The 16578-nt window shown below is 31.9% G+C and overlaps 1 protein-coding gene across 1 annotated transcript; it reads left to right on the top strand.

The window, feature by feature from the left end:
• The first annotated feature begins 1582 nt into the window (after window positions 1-1582).
• Window positions 1583-15339, top strand: LOC121391380 (DNA-(apurinic or apyrimidinic site) endonuclease-like). The gene is given in 18 exon segments (XM_041523034.1): window positions 1583-1666; window positions 3640-3825; window positions 4617-4718; window positions 5192-5284; window positions 6466-6508; window positions 11077-11282; window positions 11746-11825; window positions 12183-12317; window positions 12864-12949; window positions 13789-13877; window positions 13937-13982; window positions 13985-14006; window positions 14052-14095; window positions 14141-14243; window positions 14318-14433; window positions 14698-14792; window positions 14794-14882; window positions 15222-15339. Coding segments are annotated over 18 exon segments (1737 nt in total).
• Window positions 15340-16578: the final 1239 nt, after the last annotated feature.

Here is a 16578-nt window from a genome sequence, read left to right as displayed (position 1 = left end):
GAGATTATGATTTTTGGAAAGGCAAACTACTGGTAATCTCCCTTTAATTTTGAAGAGGCTTGGTATATTTTCAGTCCTGGTTCTATCGACAATGATAGACCTTTTTTTTGAATCCCAAGTATGGATGTTTTGAAGGTGACGGGCAACGTTCCAGCCAGGATTACCTCATCTTTGAAGCAGTGATACCAATGTCATATAACAATGACCTATACAGCTAAGTGATTTTGAGGTGTGGACCAATTCTCAATTTTTAACTTGAGATTATGGACTTATAAAAATTTCTAAAAGGACCCAAAATCATTGATAGCAAAATCACTCGAATTATTTTCAACGAAGTTAGTTATATAGGTCATTGTTAAGTAGAGTGATTAATTGGGCATATAAAGGTTGGTAAAATATGTAAAACAACAAAACAGTTTATTAAATGTACTTGTACATATAATAGTAGAACAATATTATAAGAATAATTATATAGAAATCAAATGCAACATTTACTTACTATTATAGCGGCTCGTAACTTCGCGTCATATTAATCAATTTGTCTGGAATAACTGGTGTAAATAATACTCTTTGTAAAGGAAACCGACCGGAGTTTTTAAATAATCCAATTGAGAGTCCAAAGAGGCCAGCTGCTTCTTGTTAAATGAGCCCCACCCCTTTATAGCGCTGCAAGGCTATGAATATCATTATACAACAGCATGGCAAAACTTGAATACGACGAAAGTGGTAGTACCTTTACTTATTTTCTGGTCCTTGTATACGTCTTTTTCTTCTCATATTGACATACTTCGTATGGCCACGTGAATTGAAAGGTGAGCCACTGATGAAGTACCAATCAATACTATGGAGTGAAGTGGGGCTTTATTTGGAACAACAACACTATTGTTTTATTTTCTGTCCTGATACATTTAGGTCAAGATAAAAACAAACACGTTTGTCAGTGTGGACCATGTTGTAGAAAAAGAACAAAGTTAGAAACGAGACGACCTCTTGAAAGAATATTTAAATATTTAAGGTATTATATCTCGGACATAATGTCTGAAAAACCTGACAATGTTTATTTCTTAATAAAGGATACTTTTGTTAGTATTATTTTGGGCGCTACTTTTTCTACTAATATATTGGGCATTGACACAAGAACGGGAGTATGTCGAGTGGGATCCTTATGATATACTACAAATAGACAGGGGTAGGTTGATCTAACAATATCGCTTGTTCTCGTCATGTGACATAGCTGTTGTCGTCATAGTAACAGTTATTTTTTCATATATATGTTTCCTACATCTTCATACTCACTTTTTGTACACTTATTCTTGTCTGATAACAACGCTAACATGTACTATGACCTTGTTTCTCATTTCCTGGTCACACAGGGTGCTACTACAGCTCAAATACGTAAACAATATCGAGAACTCAGTAAACTACATCATCCTGATAAAGGAGGTGATCCTGAAGTATTCACAAAAATAGCCAAAGCCTATGAAGCGTAGGGTTTTCCACTTAATAACAATGACCTTTGAACTCTGACCTTGTGTATTTAATAGATTAACAAATGAAGAAGCTAAAGAGAATTGGGAAAAGTATGGTAACCCCAGATGGACCCCAGGCAGCGTCTTTTGGCATAGCATTGCCATCATGGATTGTGGATAAAAAGAATTCCCTTTGGGTGAGTGAATGGATTCATGGACAATTCTAGTTATTAACTAATAACAAGTGGGTGGAGCTTATTATTTTTTCTTAGGTACTGGGAACTTATATACTAATTTTTATGATAGGTCTACCAGCTATAGTGGTAAGTGACTTTTAATTGATTATCGTCATGGTTACCATCTATAATGATATTCATAGGGGACATGGTGGTATCGTTCAGTGAAGTAGGGTACAACCAATATATTAATACAAACATCTCAATTATATACCCATCTGTTGTCACGAGCCAAAACAATACCTACTAAAAGTAAGTGTATTAAAAAAACATGTTTCAATGGAGTTAAATAATGTTACATTTAAAGACTAATTTTTAGTCCATCATTTTCAGAGCAATGCTTTAGAAAGGGAAGTTCCCCAAGCTAAAATTAAGCCCTTGTTCCCTAAATTCTTTCTAGTAATGACCACTTTTATTATAACAGACTAATAATGTTATAGATAGATAGATAAATCTCTTTATTATCTTTTGTATTCAAAGTTTGAACTAAACTTTGAAGGACCATAAACTTCATCCTCTTATTATGTGCTGTGTGATTGTTTTTCTATTAGGATTAATAACAATATTAGCAACAGCTATAGAACTTAGTCATAATCAACAAGCAGGTGTAAAAAGATCGTCCTAGTGATGATATCTACCTCAACCAGCTGGTAAAACAACTAGAACATTCTGTTAGAGTAGACACTAGAGAACAGCCATTTTGTCGAACATATGTTGCTAAGGCTCGGCTGTTGTTGCATTCATATTTAGAACATAACGAACTTCAAGATCCAGGACTGTTACAAGGTACAAAATAGTCATGTGACTTGGCTTTAAGTATCCGCTGTACTTAGTCATGTGACTTTTGAATTTAAGATCACGTGACACTTACTGCTAAATAGATTTGATATTGAGACATGGTACAGGCAATGTATATTATTGTTTATAGATCAAGATGCTATTGTTAAGTACATTTATCACCTCACTTGTTAAATGAGAGAATGTTGAATATCTTAACAAACAACTATGGTCATATTCAAAGATGCAATCGAAACAAAGCAAAGGATGAGAATCTTAGTCTCTAGAAGAATCGCTCTCTTTCATCTCTAGCACTTCTCTTCTCTCTCTCTCTCTCTCTCTCCTCTCTCTCTCTCTCTCTCTCAATAGAAATTCCAGAGCCTTCTGCAGACATGTATGAAAATATTTATGCGTATAAGTCAGATACTCGTTCAAGCAATCTGGTTCCCTTTCCAACCACTATTACAGTTACCACATGTCGAGAATGACCATTTAAGATATTTCACTAGCAAAAAAGTTAGACCCAAACCACAGGATCATCATGTGACTTACATTATAGCATCGTATAGGTACTATTGAAGAGTTTTGTGCCTTGAAAGGTGAAGAAAGAAGGTAACAATAAAATATATCATATGTATTTCTATACATGAACATTTTATAGGAGAATTCTTAAAAGTCTTTCTGACGAAGAGTATCATGATGTAATTACCTTCTGTAGTAATTTTCCATATCTAACAATGACTGTGGAGACTGAAGGTGAAAGCCCCTCCCCCCAATGACCACACCCACATTTATTTCTTTTATAGTACCTGATGATGAAGATACTTCATTGATATCTGCTGGTTCTTTGGTTACTGTTAAAATTTTTTTGAGAAGAACTAGTCTTCTGGTATATTGTATATAAATGGATAGATGGATGGATGGATGGATGGATTAATGGATTAATGGACATACAACTGATTAGAGAGGTAGATAGATATTGTCTTTTTTTACAACACAGTCACAATATGGGGGAGTCCATTGAACAACAAGAGTTAAATCATATTGTCAAAGAACAAGGTAGAGATGATGATGAGTTAATCTTATCACATGTAAACACTGAAAATAAGGTATACCAGTGCTTAAATAATGCACATGTTATAGAAATAATATTCTAGATACCAGAGACTTTAACATTTGATGAAGATGCTACATCTTCACAAACTAAGAAAGAAACAAAAGCTAGTTTAGTTAAACAACAACAGAGAAAGAAGAAGAAAGGTAAAGGGGGAGGAGCTAATACTAAAGGACAAAAAAAGAAACCAGTTCATAGAAAAGCCCCGCCTACTGAAGAGACTCAGAGAGTATGTGTAACTAAGAAACCATTATTTTTGTTACTATGGCAATGACTTGTGATAGTTTTTTGTTATTGGTATGTGGTTTTAGGAAAAAGAACTAAAGAGACAAGAAATTGAGGAAGACGATATCAAAAGGGACAACGAAAATGACGGTAAGTAATAATGGATCAATAAATTATTAAATGGACATACCATTTATAATGATATATATATATATTTATTAGAAAGTGACGATGAGTTAGGAACAGATAATGATTTACCTGATGATGAGAGAGAATGGAAAGAATTACAAAAATCAATACAAAAAAGAACGTGACCAAAAGAAAAACCAAATCACTTCAAGTCACATAGTACACGCCCTCATGTTACTATAAAATAGCACTGAGTCATCATGTTACTATAAATAGATTTTGACTGACAGGTTATCATGTTACTATAAATAGATTTTGATTGCCATTCTTTATATTAGGAGAAACAAGAGCTTATGGTGGGCATACATTATAGACAGGAAAACAAACACAGTGGATCGTTCCTCCTGAGAAAATTGTGGGATTACAAGAAACCAAGAGGTACATTGCATAACATTATAACCATTCTAGAAAGATGTACCAAGAGAGAGAGAGTATCTCAAAATTCAAATATTTCCGGTGCTTGAATAAATAGATATTAATAAGGGTCAATATGGTAACCTCATAATAGAGTTACACATGTACATGTACTGAAAAAAGGGTGTGTCCATGTTATTTTATATATATGGGGTTGCAAATGACATTTGTAAACTGTATTATCTTTTTAAGGTGAACTTGCGTCTAATAGCTGAGAAAAAAGGTACATTTAAGTACATGGTGGTTGTCAATTCTGACTCTTATCTCTATTGTATGATACAGCAAGAACTAAAGGTAAGTTTAGTCATTGTTAATATTAAGAGTAATTGTTAGTATTAATAGAACTATACTTTATAACTAGATGAGAAGACACTAAATTTTGTTACTATAAATAGATTTCTTTTTTTTTTTTTTTAACAAACTATTCCAGTTCTATTTATAGAATATGTACTATAGGTACTGTTTTTTTCCACATGAATCTTGTGGTTATTATGTTTAATAGGCATAGTCCTCTAAGGGTTAATAAATGTAGACAAATCTATTAATAGTAAACAATTTATTACATCCTGTTCACCTATTTTTAATAGTATAATTTTATTTATATAACCTGTACTACTGGTACCAATAATAAATGTTCTATAAATAGAACTGGTACCAACAATAATGTTCTATAAATAGAACTGGTACCAACAATAAAGGTTCTATAAATAGAACTGGTATCAACAATAAAGGTTCTATTCTTAACTGACGTTTCTAATTATTATTAGATCAAAGTTCATGAAAAGAAAGAAGTTTCTGGTAAAGAACAGTGGGAGGAGCTTGAGAAGGAGGAAGAAGAAGAGGATGTTATTGAGGAAAGTGTAACAGAGAGTGAAGGAGAAGAGGAAAGTGACTAACCCTCTAATTAATAAATGAATAAATTATTTTAATTATCTTTTACTAACCAATCAATTCTTATGTATAATGTCTTAATATACAGCTGTTACTTTTCCATTAATAATATTGTATATAATATTACATATGACAAGTATGCTCCATATTGGAACTCCCAGTGTATCTATAAATAACACACAAAAAAAATTAAAAGAAACTGTTTGAATTATTATGATAACCTGTTAAACCTGTTAAAAGACTAAGGCTATATAATTTCTCTAGTGGCCATAATGGGTCTTGTGGGAAGTAAGCAACAGGTGTACTTTTATTGGCTACCACAACAGCAATACGAAAACCTCCTATAAATATACATATCATTCCTTTCTTTTAATATTATTGTTCTTCTATATATTATAGGAGACCATAGCCTCACAAAGGATTAAGAACAAAATATACAACAACAATATTGTAGCATTTAGCTCCTTCCTCCTTTGCAAGGTTATTGGGTTCTGTGTGTGTGTGTCTATTCTCCTTATGAAGAGAATGGATGTGAACATAATGTAAAACTTGTTTCATTTGTTATTGGAACCTACTATTAAAAATCATTAATGCTATTATATTTTTTGTTATTGTTGGCAAGATCATAAAACCAGCACTAACTTCCAGAGGATGGCCTTTTCGTGCCTACCTGATATACATAATGGAAGGTTGTAAAAGAGAAAAACTATTGTAACAGTTTATAACTCTAGAGCATGAAAGATCATGAACACATCTTGTTTGACTACTAGCGAAGAAAAGATTTGGACACGTTAGGATAGTTGCATTGGACCGAGATTAATGGAGGCGCTTGCGAAGATTTGTATTATAATAACTTCCTACAGTAGTATTATCGGCTCGTATATTGTATCAAATCTATCGATAAAGGGGAGGATACTACGCGAGAATATAATATACAACCACAGCGAAGAATGCACAATTGGACCCAAATGAAAATTACCTCAAAAAATTCCCCAAGTCTAGGATAAAACCTTGAGACACTGCTGTGAATCTGTGATCTGGGAAGAGACAAAATGTCAGCTAAGGTGAAGGTTATTCTCATGGCTAACTGAGAATTAATAGGACTTTTAAAAAAATAATTATAGTCAAATGTTTTTTTTTGCATTTCTAGAGACAAAAAGATGATCATGGTGATGAACAACCACCACAAGAGGGTGAGTCAAATATTTGGTCTTTAATTTAGTGAGTCATTGTTAATTTTAAAGTGACTATTTGACTATTTTAAAGTGGAATTTGTGTTAGGTATGGTATGCTATCCCGCAAGTTCTCTAAAAATTCAACATAATAACTATGGACCAATTAATTTTATACCTAAATTAAATGGTGGTCACTAATCACTGGACTATATATATAGACTACTGGGCTTAATTTTAACACAACAAAGCTTATAGCTAGGTCTAATTAAATTTAAAGACTGTATGCGCATGTATGTTAAAACAATAATGAATATATAAAGAGTCTGTGTTTCAACTTGTACTATTGTTGCTCTTAATTATAAGCTTCAAAAAATCAATTATATGTGATATGTGCATTTTTGCATTAGCTGGACCTAATAATATACTTAGTTTGTATAGCTATTGAGCAATTTCAGGAGATCATTAGTATAACTTATAGTTATCTTAAGCGACCACATTTCTTCTGACACTAAAAATGAATTGATTTATCCAATCGATTATCATCAGCTATAATTAGAAAACAAGAAAAAAACAGGTGTATTTTTTATTACAATGCAGAACAATTCCCAGGAGATCATTATCATTGTATGATAATGATCTTAAATTGTATGCCAGTTTCATATTATGTCAAATGGAAAACATTCATAAAACTATAACTAAGTATACATTGGTCAGCTAATGCAATTGACCCTAACTAAGTGGATATAAATGAACAATGTACATCCTTGAATTCATAAAAAGTTTGCTATTTAGGTTTCTTTTTTGATCTTACTTTGGCCAATTCAGTCCTAATTTAAACAAACTTTTTATGTAAGACATATATAGTGACAATCTCTTTTTATAGTTTATGAAAGAAGTAAGGGATTGACCATAACAGCAAGATAAATGAGCCTTCATCAAAAAAATTTAGTATGAAAACCTTACTTCCACCTAAACAAAAAGAAGAAAGGGAAGGACAGCAAGATGACGAGTACAAAAAAGCCTACAGCAAACCTTCACTGGAGGACACTTCAAGTACCCCCAAAAAAAGGAGCTGCAGAAGCACCATGTTCCTAAGAAGGTGAATCACTTCATTGGTCCTTAACAAGTCAATTATTAATAAGCAATTGTCTCGAGTACCAGTAACAGAATGCCTTTTTTTAATTTGAAATTATACATTTATATTTAGTGTATACATGGTGTATGCAAGATTTCAAAATTTTACTGATTCCTAAGCTTAGGATACTGGCATAAACAGGCTTTCAATGACTCTGATTTCAGCATATGGTATTTAAGATTCCATACATGCATCAAATTCCTCAGGTTTAGTATTGATAAACTTACTATGATAACAATAGATGGGGTTTGTTTTTATGATTGTAGTACATGTATTATTACTATCTATATACTATATTACGAAAAACAAGAAAAACAAGAAAAACCAGAAAAACAGTTGCATTTTATTACTACACAGAACAATTTCCAGGAGATCATTAGCAAGGTTATAGTTATCTTTAGTGACCACACTTCTTCTGATGATCTCCTTTTGCAGCTATACACAGCTACTAAGTATATCATTAGGTCCAGCTAACCTAAAAAATGAATGTATAATTGTTGAAGAGCAGCAATAAGTACAAGTTAAAACACATCGATCATTAATTAAGTATTATTTCAAGTGGTTGCTATGGACTTTAGTTTCGTTTTTGATCACCAAGTTTTGGCTTCAATTCAGGGAAGTAATTTAATTATTATTACTTTAAGATTATATAAGACATATATAGTTTACAATAGTATGTATTGTGTTTTATAGTATATTATGTCAAATCTTTGTATTAAGTAAGGGATTGACCATAACTAAGTGCATATAAATGAACTGTCATCCTATAGATTGCCTTTCGTTAATACTTAAAAAAACTGAGTTCTACAATAAATTCATAATATTTAGTGATTTTAAAGTCTAATTTATTTACTTAACTAAAATTTAAGTACATTAATTTATTACTAATATATACTAATTAATAATATTTTAATAACACACTTGCTATATATTTATGTATAATCAATAGCTTAGTTGCTCTATTTTTAAGGGCAAACTTTAGTCCAATAGTCTGGACTATTTGATTAGTCAAATTGAGGAATTGAATCATCCAAAAATTCTAAGGGTAGTATACTGTAGTATACTGGTATGAACAAGCTTTTTTCCTGTAATCTCTTTTTATTTTTTATTTTTTATTTCTAGTTGAAAAAAGAGGATGGACAACAAGATATTGAAGAGGACAGATGATGGACAACAACAACAAGATGAGGAGCCTACACCACAAAATCGTGGACAAGGACATACTCCAGGAAGCACCTCCCAAAAAAGAAGAGCTTCGAAAAACACCACCTCCTAAGGTGAATCAATTAATTGGTCCTTAACAAGTCAATCTTATTTAAAAGCAATTGTTGTGAGTACCAGTAACAGAATGCCTTATTTTAATTTGAAATTAATACATTTATATTAGGATATGGTGTATGCAAGATTTCAGAAATTTACTGATTCTAAGCTTAGTATACTGACATAAACAAGCTTTTTAAATGATTTCTGATCTCAACACATAGTATACAAGATTTCATACTTGTATCAGATTCCTAAGGTTTAGTATTGATTAACTTACAATGAGAATACATATATTCTATATGAATAATAGGCGAGGTTTTGTTTATTATGATGTGGCGTAGGATGTTATGATTGTAATGTATATACATGTATTATTATTATGAAAAACCATATTAGGAAAAAAACAACCAAGAAAAAACCAGTTATATTTCTTATTATTATATAATGATTTGAAAATAGTTTCTGTTATAGAAACCGTGGACAACGCAAAAACAAAAAAGTTCTGTCACACTTGATTAAAAATTAAAACAACACCAAAAATGAATTAGTTTTCAATTATTTGATATTGCCATTTACATGCTGCTATAGTACTGGAATACTATAGGACATACATAATAGGACTATTACATTAATTTTTTCACATTAATTAATTTCGTTTTTTTTTTAAAAATGAAAATAAAGAAAATATTAAACTGAATGTGATGAGGAGAATGAGAGTGAGGAGAGGAAGGGGAAAGTGACTAACCCTCTAATACCAAATCGAAAATTATTTTAATTATCTTTTTACTAACCAATCAATTCTTATGTATTATGTCTTAATATACAGCTGTTACTTTTTCCATTAATAATATGTATATGATATTACAATATGACAAGCAATGCTCCATATTGGAACTCCCAGTGTATCTATAAATAACACAAAAAAAATAATATTAAAAGAAACTGTTTGAATTATATTATGATAACCTGTTAAACCTTGGGAAAAGCCAGTAATTTCTCTAGTGGCCATAATGAGTTTTGTGGAAGTAAGCAACAGGTGTACTTCTATTGGCTACCACAACAGCAATACGAAACCTTCCTATAAATATACATATCATTCCTTTCTTTTAATATTATTGTTCTTCTATATATTATAGGAGACCATAGCCTCACAAAGGATTAAGAACAAAGTATACAAACTACAATATTGTAGTATTTAGCACCTTCCTCCTTTGCAAGGCAATTGGGTTCTCTGTGTGTCTATTCTCTTCATATAGAAGATCAGTTTGTTATTAGAACTTACTATCAAAATGGTCAATGCTATAATGAAATTTCTTTGAACAGATTGTACTCTTTCATCAAGTTGTTTTCTCTTAATATTTAAGTAGAAAGTGAGACAAGGAGCTCATTATACTAACTCACTAAGATTATCTAGTTCATCTTTTTTAGATGCTTTGATGTTCCAGAGAGGAACTCTCCTCTTCCTATAGAGTAATGATAATAGTGTGTACATGTTTCCATGACAATAGTACAAGAAAACATTAAAAATGTACAAGCAACAAGACAATATAACACAAATCTCTTTGATCTTATAATAAACACAATATATCAATATTATTATAAGTGTCTAAATGACACTATTTGCTTTAACAATCATTTGAGTAATCTGGCTCTACAAGAAGATTTCTAGAGACATACAAAACTAATTTAATACAACATTACATTGTGTACTATACTAACAATCAACATACCATAGCATCTGTAGATTTTATTCTCTCTTCTAAAGCCCTAATCTCAATTTCCAGACTTGTCTGTATAGAACGTTCCTTAACAATGAGTTCAGTCAACTAATAAACGTTAATACAGTATAATTAATGTGTTTAATTAAAGTCTTACCAATCTTGAAACACTTCTCTTTAGTTTATGTAATATTTTAGTCAACATACTAACGATTAATATTAAACCTGCAAGCCAAACTTCTACTTCAATGTCAGCCATCTTGATTAATTAATAGGCGTGGCGTCTAACCCAATTGAGCGCGCCAAGTCAAGTTGACACTTCTGAGAAAAGACAAGTGTACAATATCCCTAAAAATGCCTGCTAAGAAAAAGTCCAAGGTTATTTTAATGGAACCTGAAATATATAGAATCAGAGAGAATTATAATATTTTTTTGAAAAATATCTAGTCAAACTTCTTTTTTATTTCTAGGTGGGGAGGAAGAGGGTGATGTTCAACAGTCTTATAGCGAAGAGGAAGAAGAAGAAGAAGGACAACAACCTCAAGATGAGGAGCCTCCACCATCAAAGCCTGCAGCACAACCTTCAGCACAAAAAACGTGGACGAGGACGTCCTCCTGGAAGCACTTTGAGTACCCAAAAAAAGAAGGAGCTTCAAAAGCACCACGTCCTAAGAAGGTGAATTAATTAATTGGTCCTTAACAAATCAAATGTTAATTGTAAGCAATGTTTTTGAGTACCTAGTAACATATATCTTACTTTAATATGAAATTAACTCATTTAGATTTTGGGTGTGGTGCATGAAAGATTTTAAAAATTTACTGATTTTTAAGCTTAGTATACTGACATGAACAGGCTTTTTAAATAATTTATGACTTCAACACATAGTATACAAGATTTCATATTTGTATCAGATTCCTTAGGTTTAGTCCTGATTTAAATAGGCAGAGTTTGTTATATAATTGTACATGTATTATTGCTATCTGCATACCATATTAGGAAAACAAGAAAAACCACTGCATCAACTGAAGATGCACAAGATACTGATGATAAACCAAAACGAGGACGTGGTCGCCCCGCAAGGTCACAACACTATTGTCATTATCATTATTATTATATAATGGTAATTATTTGTTTATAGAATCCTCCAAAATTACAAGACGACAAACCCAAACGACCAAGGGGTCGTCCTAAAAAACCTACAGAAGCTCCAGTTGAAAAGTAGACATTGTACTACTACAAATCAAAGCATGAATTATTTTCAATTATTAAGATTTTTCCATTTACATGTTGCTATGGTACTGGAATACTATAGCACATACATAATGAATATTACTTTTAAGTTCTTTTGCGTTAATTAATTTGTGTTTTTTGAAAGCTAAGAATAATAGTTTATTCCCCTTTTTAAAAAAAAAATAATTTGGATGTGGTGTGTGGTTTTGGTGAAAGCGCCAAACCTCGTGTACTTTTCCTTGTGCTATAGTACGAGTTCTACTTAACAGAAATGCCTCCCAAGAAAAGCCCAAGGTATTACAGTCACATGATATCACGTGATATTTCTTTTACTAACTGTATTAGACATCAGAGTCTGAGGAAGAGGAAGAAGAATTTCAGCCATCATTTAGTGAAGATGATGAAGATGATGAACCAGAAGTTATGCCGACTAAAGGGACAAGAGGTCGTCCCAGAAAAGGGGGAAATCGAGGACGTAAAGTACGGGACCCCCTACTTGTTGATTATACCATAAGACAATATATATATGTATTAGTAGATATTCTTATTAATGGCATATCTATAGGTCTGGCAGAAGTTATTCTGTGCTGCAATTGTTAGGGTTAGGGGATAGGTATCATTTTAATACACAACAAGCATAGTATGGACTTCCTATAGGACTAATGGACACTGTCTTTTAATTAACACAGTGACTGTTTGTCCAGTTGGAAGTCTATTTGTTGTGATATTAAACCCCGCCCCCTAAACCCTAAGCATTAACTATACACAACAAAGTATGGACTTCTTGCCAGACAGTCTCTGAGTTTGAGAGACGTAGTAGTTTACAAGATATAGTGTTTAGAAGTAGCAGTCGGCCATTAATAAGTAAAATGTCCTCTTTTGGATCTCTCAACAAATACAGCTAGTTTTGATGTTCAAGTTCAAATGGTTTTAACATTTTCATAATTTCATTCCTAACTGTATCATGAAAATGTGAAAATAAAAGCATCTGTTTTTATGTAAAATATTATGACTCTGTTTCCATAGCGACCATATCAGTGAAGATGAAGATGAAGAGTACCAACCAAATAAAAAGCCAAAAGGACGTGCACGAAAGAAAACTGAAGAGGCAAGTGTCTATTTTTATTTTCAATATAACATTACATCATCATATTTGTTCTAAAAATAGAGCGAAGATGATGACGATGAAGAATTTTTAAACCATCCAAAAAGGTACAGACAGCTGCAAGGAAAACAAAAACTGTCAAAAAGAAGCCAAAAGTTATGGCACAGTCTCTAGAGGACCCTGATACAGAGGGAGGTCTGAGATAGCATCTCCTCCTCTTCTTTCCTTGAAGACATCACAAAGTCGTACAGACTGGAGCGCTATTGATTTGTCATCTGATGCTACAACTAAAGATGATAAGTGGTGTGGTTTTGATAATGAAAGCGAATATCATTTCATTTTTAATAGACCGTGGACGCACAAATTTTCCCTCTTGGAATGTCAATGGCATAAAGGCTTGCTAAAGGTAGTCAATTATTTAGTTGTATTTCCTTTTAATAATAGTTTATGTATAGTAGAGTACAGAACCTAAAAGGAGACAGTCCTAGACTCATACCACATACTTTAATACTTCATGTTAAGGGTTTATGGAATAGGAATCAGTATTAAAATATGATGTCTTTTAAACTGTCTTATGGAATTGTGTAATAGAACTTGTTTATTTTCGTCAAAATTAAAATGTGTTTGCATTTTATTTTCATAGAATAGCAAAATATTGTGTAATACTAACTTGTTGACATGTCAATTAATAGCTTGTTTATACAGTCTAAATGCCCATATCTAAAACGAATTTGATTGGTCAGTTTGTTAGGGTGAAGGGGTGTGGTTTATTATGTAGTATACAACCAATCAATTCATCTAAAAGACACATACATTGTTTGTAGATATAATATCTGATTTTTTTAGAGAGTGATGGTTTAGAATACATCAAACAAGAATGTCCAGACATTTTTTGTCTGCAAGAAACTAAATGCTCAGAAAGTGACTTACCCAAGGTTTGTCATGTGACCTATGCTAATTACTCATGTGACTATCATGTGATCATTTCATCTAGTCTGATCTAGAAGTGCCGGGATACCATACTTATTGGTATTCTGCTGAAAAGAAGGCTATAGTGGAACAGGGTATATGACATCATGTCACATGACAATCACATTACTTATTTATAGGATGTATTGTAAAGAGGAACCTTTAAATGTCACTTATGGAATTGGTAAGTCAATACTGGTCAAACAAGTTTCGATAACTTGATAAACAGGTATCGAGAAGCATGATAATGAGGGTCGAGTGATAACTGCTGAATTTGAGGACTTCTATTTTATAACAGCATATGTTCCTAATGCCGGTGATAAATTGAAACGGTATGTAGGAAATTTTTTTCTCATACCGTTTAATTAGAACATTATACATGTATTAATCATGTCCATCTATGTAGGTTGGATTACAGAGTGGGGGAATGGGATCCAGACTTTAGAAATTACCTTCAAACTCTGGACAAGACTAAACCTGTTATATTGTGTGTGATTTTAAATGTAGCTCATAATGAAATAGGTAGGCAATATTTACCCACTTAAAAATATACTTTATAGAGAATAAAATGATTAAACTGGTCCATTGTTCTTTCCAAGCTAGTATTATTACGATATGGCCACCAGCTTAATGCTTCAGTATAGTCCATTGAATTGGAGACTGAATTTATGTATTATAAATTCACTATACTATAGTATAGTGAATACTATAGTATATATAGACACTATAGTAGATCTTTGTACTAACCATGTCTAGAATTTATGTCATACGAAATGTTTTATTTAGATCTAGCTAATCCAAAATCAAATCAAAAAACATCTGGTTTTACAAAAGAAGAGAGAGCATCTTTTACTACATTACTAGAAGAGAGCAAGTTTGTGGGATTCATTCAGACATCTTTATCCTGACAAGAAAGATGCCTACTCATATTGGTCATATCGTTCTAATGCCAGAGCTAACAACAAAGGATGGTATGTTACTTATTACATAGCTACCATTAGTAAGCTCTAGACTAGTGAACATCAGTACTTACCACAGTGACCTAGGATAGCTACCATTAGTAAACTTGACTAGTAAACTCAGTACTTACCACAGTGACCTAGGATAGCTACCATTAGTAAACTGACTAGTAAAACATCAGTACTTACCACAGTGACCTAGGATAGCTACCATTAGTAAGCTCTAGACTAGTAAACATCAGTACTTACCACAGTGACCTAGGATAGCTACCATTAGTAAGCTCTAGACTAGTAAACATCATACTTACCACAATGACTTCATTTATAATATGTATATTCTCTTTTATTTAGGAGGTTAGACTATTTTGTCATATCTGATCGTTTGGTAAACAATTTATGTGACAGTATGATTCGTCCACAAGTTTATGGCAGTGACCATTGTCCTATTGTTCTCTTATTAGCTTTGTAAAATAACTCTGCCCCCTTCATTAAAACTTCATATTAACATTAGTTGTTTAATTTTGATTAATCATTAACCAATTCCCCTACTTTTTTAAATATTCATTAATCTGGTAAGGCTTATGAATAATTAATTAATCAACTTGGCTCTATTTATCTATATATATATATATATTATATACATGATATATATATATGAGTTATGTCATATTATATATTATATAATATGACATAACTAACTTCTGTTATGTGTACCTTTACTCTTCTGAATGATGTGGGTGTGACATCTAGGGTGGTTTCAATGAATCCTTTGACCTGCTTATGATAACATGTTGTCATCTATCTGTGATGAAGTCATGTGACCCAGTGGATAAATCACATGAATAATTTCTAACCTCTTTCCCCATATAAATAGCAATATTTTCATCTCTAACATGAGGACAACATTGTACATATAATGGAGAATACCCTACAAAAGAAATAAGTCATAATTCTGAGATATCCTTAGATAAATAGTTGTCTAACTAATGTCATCATTAATAGAGTAACCTTGCTTCCTGGACCGTGAGATATCTTTACAGTAACACACATACATTAATAGTATACTCATTGACAATTAGATTAGCCCATTTCAAGTTATACAAGAACTCTACTATATTGAATTACTGACAGATTATGTAGACATGTATCATATAATGTAGTGACTGAAAAACTTGCAAGACTTAACACACTAGTCATATGATCAATCACATGACACATATCTCTAAGTATCCCTGTAAACCTTGATAACGTATATTCTTAGAACATATTTGTCCAGTATTGATTAGGGCTTCATTTGATATAATAGTAATGAACATTTTATCTGTGTAATCATCAAAGATTAGAGTAAACTTAGTAAATTTATTAATGTTGTTATAAACTCTAAACAATATGTAATTACAGTAATACATTATGTTAATACATTTGTTTAGGAATATTACAATTAGTCATGTGACATTTGTACTATTACATTGAAAAGTAGCTTAGTAACTAAATATACATACTTATAAGGTAAACAGTGTCAACATTAAAAGCTTAAGAATACAACTGATATTGATTATCAATAACTTACCAACAAGACTATAGTGGACTATGTCTTCAACTAGCTAGTATAGAGCCACAACAATAACAGATGAGGTCACTTTCACACATGTACTGTCATTAGAATTAGCTGTGTGTCATGTGTGTTGACTAGTATAGCCACAACAAC

The sequence above is a fragment of the Gigantopelta aegis genome, unplaced genomic scaffold, assembly GCF_016097555.1.
Source record: "Gigantopelta aegis isolate Gae_Host unplaced genomic scaffold, Gae_host_genome ctg2261_pilon_pilon, whole genome shotgun sequence".
NCBI lineage: Eukaryota > Metazoa > Mollusca > Gastropoda > Neomphalida > Peltospiridae > Gigantopelta > Gigantopelta aegis.
The sequence above is the reverse complement of the archived record's forward strand: the minus strand, read 5'-3'. Positions and strand labels throughout refer to the sequence as shown.